The 10,108-nt window shown below is 43.4% G+C and overlaps 1 protein-coding gene across 1 annotated transcript in view; it reads right to left on the bottom strand.

Moving 5' to 3' along the window:
* The window catches only part of neff1 (neuronal intermediate filament family member 1), a 5,906-nt gene extending 2,549 nt beyond the window's left edge, over nt 1-3,357 (bottom strand). Inside the window, exons 1-3 of the mRNA XM_020590709.1 lie at nt 2,514-3,357; nt 297-614; nt 1-59 (exon numbers count right to left, since the gene is read on the bottom strand). The exon at nt 1-59 is cut by the window's left edge and continues 63 nt beyond it. Of these exons, the coding sequence (XP_020446365.1) occupies nt 1-59; nt 297-614; nt 2,514-3,260 (1,124 nt within the window). The 5' untranslated portion in view covers nt 3,261-3,357. The remainder of the gene's footprint in view (nt 60-296; nt 615-2,513) is intronic.
* Nucleotides 3,358-10,108: the final 6,751 nt, after the last annotated feature.

The following is a 10,108-nucleotide window of genomic DNA, read 5'->3' as shown; positions in this document are numbered from 1 at the left end:
TGACGGGACATTTCTCCTTTAGTGCTGCGTAAGGCAGACTCCAGCTGCTGAATGGTATCCTACACAAACATACACACACAAAACGATATTATAAAATACTGATTAGTTTGTTAAGCTCTATAAAGTTAGACTGAAGATCAGATGATAAGAAGATATTTAGAATTTTATGTTGTCTCACTGAACAAGGAATGTTTTTATGAATTTTTTATGAACGTGATTTATAAAAGATACTGCTGGCTAAAATAAATAAAATTTTAAAAGTACCAAAATCTCATTACTATGTGTTATTTACATACCTGCATCTCTCCAGTTTCATTGTTATGGCGATCCTCCATCTCAGCAATCTGCCTCTCCAGAGCTTCATTGTGGCTCTTAAGGGCCTCAACCTCCAGAGTGCGGGCCTGCACCTGCCTGCGGTACTCACTCAGCTCCTCCTTCGAGTGCTTAATGGCGTCCTGGTTGCGGGCAGCTGCCTCAGTCACACTGGCGAACTTGGAGCGGTACCATTCCTCTGCCTGGACCTGGTTCCTGGCTGACAGGTTCTCATACTGAGCCCGAATGTCCTTCAGGGCGGCAGCCAGGTCCGGTTTGCTCAAATCCATCTCCACTGACACCTGAACGGAGGAGAGAGGAGAAACGGAAAAGTGTTTTTTATAATGAGTCCCTTTAAAAGAAAGAATACATTTAGAAAACTGTTCACATTCTGTTTACATGCTTTGTTGTACTTCTTTCCTCATTTCTTTATATTATTTATTATACATTATTTGAGTTATTTAAGTAAATTTTTACTGTGAGAAATGATACTCATTTTGATTGTTGAAAAAAAATCTAATCTCATTTTTCAACAAGAGAAACTAGTTTTAAGTGACCTAAACATTAGGTTGGAAAAGTCAGAAAGGCAGGCTGGTGAGCAGTCATCAGTGTGAGCTGCTGGTTCAGGTGTGGCTGTGCCTTGAGCAGTGGTGACTGTATTTAGAAGATAATGTAATTTGCTGGATGTGCTGAATTTCACCACAGATGACAAAAAAAAGTCTTTCAAGCCCAACTGGGCCATCTGTAGCTAGTGAAGTGATCAAACCAGTGATGGTGCTGGGAGTTCAGGAGCATCTCTTTATGCATTCTTATACAGTGCAAACTCAGGAAAAAAAGAGCATACCTGTACAAAATAGAACTATAAACAGCTTGTACTTTACTATAATTAGACTTCCTTCTGGTGACATATCCACTACATGTACGTTGAGCAGTGTTTTGATTGATCTGCAGTCCAGCCAAGTGGTTGCAGGGCTGATGAATTGACTGCTGACTCAGTCGTTTCTCTGCTGGAGAAAGCTGTCCTGTCAATATCTTAGGTGGTAATAATATTCCCAGCAGAGAAGAGAAGAAACCCTGGAGAGATCTACCCAGCAACCATCATTTTACTGCATGACTTACTTCATGCTACTGCACATTCAGTGCACTGATTTCTGCAGTGAAGGTTGCCTGCTGCCCTTTATCATTCCAAAATCTTTGTTTCTCTTTTCTTTAGGTTGCCCCACTCTATGTTTCAACACCAGTCAACATTACTGGTGGTTTTTGATAGTGAAGTCTTCTTACTGCTGCGCTCTGGGACGACCACACCTCTGGATTGTGCCCTACTTCTCCGCATTTCTCTCACTCCCTCCTCCCTCTGCGCAGTCTCTTTTAATGACAACATCGCCATTATCCAAAATATGAGCTAGATATCGGCGGAGCTCACAGTAGCCTCCTCTAATGGTCTTCCTGCATCCATCGTATTTTTATTTGAAGACACAATCCTGTCACATGATGCTCGCATATTACTCCCAAAGGCAATACACTTACAGGGCATGTTTATAGCAGACGACGTGCTTAGAAAAAAGACGCACTCTTTAAGCCTAGACAACAACTAAACTCCATTTTAAAGGTTGCACTGCTGCGTGACGGAGTGCGCGGGACGCTGCGGGGCCTGTTAATGAGAGAAGGGAGGGACAGCGCGCGGTGCTGAAACGGAACTGCAGTGCCATAAATTATCCTGTGCGCAGTGACGAGTCTGGAGAGGGCGCAGCGTGTCTTAACACAGACTGCTTGTTAATCCTTTAGACCCTTCTGTTGTAGCAGGCCACTGAATTCCACTGCGTGAGACGTGCTAATATATAAACAGTCGCTCATATAAGAGCTCATAGAAGACCTGCATATTTTGATACACATTATTACAAGGGTATTAGATAATTCTGTAACAATTCAATAGTTTTATCTGGTGTTTCTGCGACACTATTGGCGGGATTATAGGAGTGTATAGGCTATTGAAGTCATTGGGGAAAATAACCTCCCATCAAGTTTGTCACTGTAAACTCAGTCCTGCAGTCCCTTCAGCAGGGTATAGACATGACACTGAAAACACGTAGCCATGGGGACTGGGGATTATTAGAGTCTGTGGTAATGTGACACTGAAAACTAGTGATTTATATTAAATCCGATGTGGACCAAAAGACCACCTGTCGGTCACTGGAACCCACCTGAGTGGCCTGCAGAGACCCCTGCAGCTCCTGCAGTTCCTCCTCATGAACCTTCCTGAGGAATGCGATCTCATCCAACAGAGACTCCACTTTCTTCTCCAGCTCCAGTCGCGCCAGGGTGGTGTCGTCCACGTCCTTCCGGTAGCCCTTCAGGGTGTTCTCCGCTTCCTCTCGCAACCTTGTCTCCTCCTCCAGCTTTTCCCTCATGCGCTCCAGCATCTCGTTCATCTGCACACATTCTAGGTGCATCTGGCTCTTCTCGTGCGTCAGCTCCTCCATGCGCGCCCGCAGCTCGCGGATCTCCTGCTCGTACAGCTCGTGGAGGCGTGAGGGCTCGCTGTTGCGCTGCCGAAGCAGCATGACCTCTGCCTCCAGGACTTTGTTCTGCTGCTCCAGGTTGTGCACTTTCTCAATGAAGGACACAAAACGGTCGTTGAGGCCCTGTAGCTGCTCTTTCTCGTTGGTGCGGATGATCTTGAGCTCGTTGGTGATCGCGGTGGTCTGGGTCATGTCCATCCCGGAGTCCGGCATGGAGGAGAAGACGCGGCCGGGTGCCGCTGTCCTGCGGTAGGTGGTGGAGGACATCACGGGTGGGGAACCAAAGGTGCGGTGACTGCTGCGGTATCCCGCAGGGTGCACTCGGGACGGGCTGCTGCTGCTGCCCAGACCCACGCGGCCGGACCGGGGGGCATCTCCGAAGATCTTCCGGTAGGAGCTGCTGCTGTAAACCTCGCTGGAGTAACTCATGTTTCCTCTACTTCGGTGGTGTCCGGTCCTACTGCTCTGTACGGGAGAGAGTGTGTGGGGGTGAGCGTGTGTGAGAGCGAGACAGAAAGTGAGATGCGACTGATGTCTGGCCAGGACAGGTGCTTTTATAGTGAAGGCGCCGGCGCATCAGTTGACGCAGGGGCAGCAGAATATGAGGGGGAACCTGCAAGATTTCGCAGAAAGCCTCCACCCTCTGGGGAGACCCGAATTCACTCATGCAGCTCCTCCAGTCTGCCTTGCAGCTCAGGCATCAACACAACTCTAAATGATGATCACTTTGGTCTTATTGTAGCCTATCTGAAATGTGAGTTTTTATGAAGTTACAAACTTTTATTTGCTATTTGCTTTCTTCGTGACACGCAGATCAACTCACACCTCGTTATTCCAGAACATTTATTAACCCACTGGACTTCCTCGTGTTTCCTGTAGACCACACTGTCCACTGTCATTGCAGTTTTTCTTTGCTTTCCCAGCAGAATGGCAAATGAGATCGATGTGCAGAGCTGTGCGCCAGTGTGTGTTTTGGTGTTGCTGCAGTCCGCATCCAGCCGCCCTCATCAACCCACCCACCCCCACCGGCACCACCTTACCCAAAGTCTTCGCAATACCAGAATATTTGATGAGACTTTGTGGTGGCCTGATCATTGCACTATGCTATAACATCACAGTCTCCCCTACAGTACTGGATTGTGGAAACATCAGTGGTATGTTGCAAGATGGCACAATGGGATCTTCAGTCATTCGTCATCATAATGGACAGCAAACATAGACAGTGTAATATCAAATGAAATTGCTTCAGTGTTTTCCCCCATATAAATAAAACTTAGGCATCAGTTATATGAAATATGCATAGCTGCTGAGAGTGTAAACGTGATTCCCCAAATACCCAAAGTTGTGCCTGGTGAGTTAACATTATATCCCTGTTAAAAAGAAAGAAAGAAAGTGATATTCCCTAAGCCAGAGTGAGCCAGTATTCAGTGTGTGTTTGTAAAAAAAAATCAGGTCTGGTCTGTGTGATGTTAAAGTGCTGTGCAGAGCTGTTGCTGGCCTTGGCTCTAATCCAGACAGGAGACGGGCCACACCCCTGCAAAGGAGAGAACATCCACCCACAGGACTGCAGCCTCACCACCTCCAAACACCACTCCAGGCAAACAGTGACCGCAGAGATCAGGCCCAATGGCAAGTCATCAGAAATCCAATCAGAAATAACTGAATAAAAGCTATTTTAACAATAGAATTATTTATTTAGTGGAAAAATGAACAGTTTTCTTTCTTGATTCAGTAGTTACCTGCATTTGTCTTTAATGTTACTGGGCTGTTGTTATTTGCTCAGCAATAACATGTTCACAGTGTAGGATTTAAAAAATATTCCTTGATCAAATGTGAGCTCATGTGTTTGCACTTGTTTTTTTTAGTGCAGGTCAGCTTCTTTCTGGATTTCAAATCTGACTGCATGCCCACTTTAAGGCAGGCTAACCTCTGGGTTTGTTTTTCAAGACAGTGATATTTATTTTATTTTAAAAAATAAAAAAATTGGGACCATGCAGTTTCCTCATGCCTCTGGCAACATACAAACTGGTGACAAGGCAGGAAAAGGAACCCCCCGAATAACTAAGTGGTCTCTTCCAAAATGACATTGCCCCCATTCACAGGACATGAGGGGGCATTGAATGGTTTTAAGAGTATGAAGATGATGTGAATCATATGCTGTGACCTTCACAGTCATCAGATCTCAAGTTGAACAACTATGGGAGACTTTGGAGCAATGTGTTAGACAGCGTCTCCACCACCATCATTAAAACACCACATGATGAATATCTGTTAGAAGAACAGTGTTCATCCCTCCAGTAAAGCTGAGAGACTTGGAGAGTCAATGCCAAGGAGCAGTGAAGCTGTTCTGGTGACATGTGGTGGCCCAGCACCTCACTGAGACACTTTATGTTGGGTTTTCATTTAAGTTGTCACCTGTCTGTATGTCACTTTTTACCTGCTATATGATAAAGCTAAATATGAAAACAGTATTAATAGTTTTAGGTAGGTAGGTAGGTAGGTAGATAGATAGATAGATAGATACATAGATAGATACATAGATAGATAGATAGATAGATACTTACACATGTTAACCACTAGGGGACATTAAACCATCAGTGATGCTTCACATCCAACAGATCTGAGCTGATGCTGAGCACTTGTAAATGACATCCTCAGTCTCACTCACAATAACATGTTAATGTTATAATTTTTTCATACTGAAATCTTTGACCTTCACTTGCATAGATGTTTGCTCATATGACTGATGATTTATTTGGAGCATGCCTTTATAGTATCTGTGGCAGCTGCGTGTGATCCCAGATATACTGGTGAGTCTCCAAGGTCACTAAACCGGTCAGGTCTCAAGATGTAAAGCTTCAGGGCACTGAAGATGTACAGCACGCCAGACATTTCAGCTTTGAACTGAGGTGTGAAACTCAGCACCATGAGATTCGAGTGTAAATAAAAATGAGAAAATATCACTGAATACACATTCATATAGACAGACTGGAAGGTAAATGGACTGAGTTATCAGGACAAGGATGATGAATGAGAAGGACTCTTGGAAAGAAACACTCCTGATACTAATTTTAGTATAGATTTATAGCATGTTATGTCTTGCTCAGACTCCCCATCCGCTTTTATACATAGTTAGTAGACACGATAATACCAGCTTTATGTAATCCATTCTACTGAAAGCGTTGTAACAGTAAGTAAAGTGATACACACCATGAAATCCTTCACTCAGTCTACTGAAGTATCAAGTCAGCTATAATAGAAAACTGCAAGGTTTATTGCAGTATCATAAACTGGCTTTCACTTACAACTGTCATGTCAGTACTGAGACAGCTGTGTAATGCCTAAACAAACAAGACCACAGTTGGCAGCCTTGAGCAGTCCCTACACTGCCTGTAGCATGTGGACAGTGCCACTGGTTGGACCTCACAACATGCTGTGGTGTTTTACACTATAACACAGGAAGAGGGGGCTGTTTTTGCAGGAATAAAAATAAAGCTCTGCATTTGTGGTAATGGCAAATGGTGGAATAAGAGAAAGGCTGATTGAAAATGACCTCTGAAGCATATATCATGTAGAGTATAAAAAGGAAAAGAGAACACAAACACATGTAGGGCAATGTCGTGTAACAGACTGTTTTAATAGCAGACCTTTGTCATGCCAGAGTAGGAAAAAGCATATGGTTAATGATGGCTGCATTCCATTTATTTCAGCCAAGGCCTTTTATTATGCATGCTGGTTCACTGGCATGGTTTACTGAGGCAGTTAATGAACCATGCAGTTTTGTTATTAGTTACACCTTCGCTTTTCCTGCTATGATCTACTAAAATGTCTGCCACAAAAAAGGCCTGTAGTCAGGTTCCTGAACAGCATTGTGAGTTTCTGGTTGAACACAATCTGTAATAAATGCAAGCTTAGGCCAATTAAAAAATAAATATAAGTTGTTTTGTGCTATCAACAGCATAAATTGCAAATGTCATGTGCAAAAGAAAATGTTCAATATCCCAAGAAGGACACCTCCTGTCAGTTCAGCCCACAGACTGCATATAAAAATGGACTATCAGATCACCAATCAAAACTGCTAATCATCTAAAATACACCCTATTTATATAATCAAACCAAACAACATATCAAAAACAAACTTATCAGAAAACCTCTGGACCTGTGTACAAATCAGTCTGATATCTACCAAAAACAACAGAAGTAACCTCAATGTATTTGATCTCTACTATGAGTTTTCAGTTTGGTTCATGTACCATCTGCTAACACCAAGGGGATGGGATTTATGACCCGTTCCTCAACCAGCCACCAGGGGGCGATCGACCTCTGATGAGAGTTGTCACATTGTCCATTTTTATATACAGTCAGTGGCTCAGCCAGCGCAGTAAATACTAGCATGTATAAATCAAGTCGGAAACCTGCTTTTTAATAAGGTGGTGGATAGTTTTGCACAAAAATTAATAAAGAAGAAATGTCGGTTTTAAGATAAGATAGTTCATACTTTGACCGAGTGTTAAAGGAATTTTTCAAGTCTGTCTAAAACAATATTGATGTGCCCATATCTACATAAAAATAAGTCTCGGTTGCTGTACCTATTCTTACTCTCCACACCAACCCTGAAGCTTGTCAGTAAGAAATGGAGGCCAATGTGCACAAGGCCAGTTAACAAACATGTGACTACTGAAAGGCATCCCTCCACCACAACTCAAGGAACTACTATATGGGAAACAAAAAGAGGGAACATCATCTCAAATAGAATGTTGAAAGACTCAATTTAGCTTTGTGGGACAGCTGAAGTTTCACATGAGCCTCAGCTGAACTTTGGAGCGCATTTTTTCATTCATTAATCATTCCGGTCTTGATCTCAGGGCCTCTGTAGTTATAAAGGTGGAGAAATAATGTGACAGTCTTGAGATCCATGAAAGACCAACAACACAACGTCCCTCACTTTCCATGCTGTAATGCCCATATCACCATGTTAGTGGTGAGGGAGGCCACTAACAGGGCGCCATCTCCCCTGGTGGGGCTCCAACAATATAATGGCCTGTTCTAACCTGCCTCCTGCTGTTGTCCCGACCGCAACCGCTGCCATCACAGCCACACTGTCTTCACTGTGGTTTCATCTAATAGACTAGTAAACACCATACACACTGTTCCACTGGTACACTGCAGCTCTTCTGAATTCATCAGTAGTGGGATTAGGACAACATATACAGTAGTATCACTGAATATTAGAAATGGATCAGTCAGAGTGGTCTACCTCTGTTCATGTAGGTTAATTTATGACATATTTCTTGCACTTGGCTCTGCAATAGAAACATTAAACAAAACAAGAGCCTTCTGAGTGAACTGGAGTGAAGATGTTCTTTAAACACTATATATATTTAATGTCTACTCAGCAAGTTGGATTATTTTCTATACATGCATCTAATAATAGAACAGAAATTCCCAGATTTCTATGAAAGCCCTGACACAAACCACTCCCCAGCAACCCTGCTTCTTTAAAACCCATTTCCCTTTGGTGCTTTGATATGCCAGGTGTGACTCACAGACGCGACGCAAGAGTCGCTGTGAAGAGCTTCACTACGGTACATGTCAAGTACAGGCCACTCAGCTCCCTCGCTTTTGTTCCGTCTTGGATGCACTGATCTTGTCTGATGTGCACTCTTCGCTCCCATCCCCTGAGATCCCTTTTTTCCGCATGCAGACGATCTCCTCCATCTGTTTTCATACACACACATGCAAAGCACACGTGTACGCACAGCCAGTTCTCTATCACTTGATCTAAGCTGTCACATGTGATGGAGGGTGATCATGCTGGGCTTTGGCCACTGAGATACATCCTGCACCAACATTATGATCAGACACTGAGCTGTGGCTCAGTTGGGCCCTTTATTCTTGTTGTTGTGTATTCATTTTTCAGCTTTAACTTTAACTTAGCCTAACTGTAACTTTTCTACATGTGTATTCTGAATATTTTCTGAACTCTTCTAAGCTGGACCCTTTTCAGACATTTTGACTTAACACAAGAGTAACAAATTGCTTTAATGATGGCTCAGTGCCAATACACAAGTGTCTCAGTAAGCCATGAGCCAGCATGCACAATACCAAAACCGTGGTACTGGCTCACCTTAATGGAATGGTGTTGCTATGTGTTTCCACAGCATACACACAGCATGTGTGTGACTGTGATGCCTGTCTGTGTGTGTCATGGGTGTGTTCTTTGTAGTAGTTGTCTGCGTGTCTAAATACAAGCTTGCGTGTGTGTGTTTGTTTGCGGGACTGGTAGGGGCGGTCCTGGGAGGCGAAGGTCAAGGTAAGCTGGGTGTGTGCCCTGGATAAGCTACTGGATCAGACTAATCTAACAAGTTAGGTGGGTGAGTATGACTGTGACCTTCACACTCACCCGACAAACAGCACACATACCTACACAGCTCTGTCAACAATATTTCTATACATACATCACCAGGTACTGTAGGTTGTGTCAGCCGGAGTGTGTTGTGCTTGGCTCAGGCAAAGCTGCACTGCAGTGTCTGTCTCTTGTTTCATGTGCAGATTAAATGTAAGGTGTGTCTTTTGCTGGGCACTTTTATGGAAAGTGCTTTACAGTAGGATGACGGATTATCTTACACCAACACTGACACTGAGCCAGACAGACAGACAGACAGAGAGATAGATAGATACAGTAGATAGATAATTAGATAGATAGTATTGTATTTGTAGGAGGAGGGGGCAGTGGCCTTGAGTTTATATTAGGTGATCACAACAGAAATCAGCCAGAGAGTTCTGTAGCCATTCAGATAGTCCATTCTGCTGGGATTCTGTCAAGTCTTTCCGTGAGAGCCCTGACCCTGCTGTACCTCCCTCACTACAAAACAGGATGACAACAGTCTACAGCTCTTCTTTCAGCAATGGTTAATATATGACCATTATCATTTGTCTTCAACTACTGAGAGGTTACCTCTGACAAGGCACCTGATTAAAATGCTGTAAACTTCATTTGACCAGGCACAGCCAAAGTTAGCTAAAGAAAGCACTGTGTGGCTCATGTTTACACAAAATGAACTGTTTTCACTGTTAATAATGTATAGCTTATTATTTCAGAGGTTGGGGTTCAATTTACTTTTTTACATTAGATTTATTGTGTGACCCATTTGGCCTCTAAGGTTGGGACCCAGTGTCTATGAAGTTCACACTAAATGTATGTACCATTAAATAATGATTCTATCATATCAGACTCTCTTTGGTTTGCTTGGCTGATCTGTGATTTGTCAGTCACT

The sequence above is a fragment of the Monopterus albus genome, unplaced genomic scaffold (genome assembly GCF_001952655.1).
Source record: "Monopterus albus unplaced genomic scaffold, M_albus_1.0 scaffold12.1, whole genome shotgun sequence".
Classification (NCBI taxonomy): domain Eukaryota; kingdom Metazoa; phylum Chordata; class Actinopteri; order Synbranchiformes; family Synbranchidae; genus Monopterus; species Monopterus albus.
Note: the sequence above shows the minus strand (reverse complement) of the source record. Positions and strands in the feature narration are given on the sequence as shown.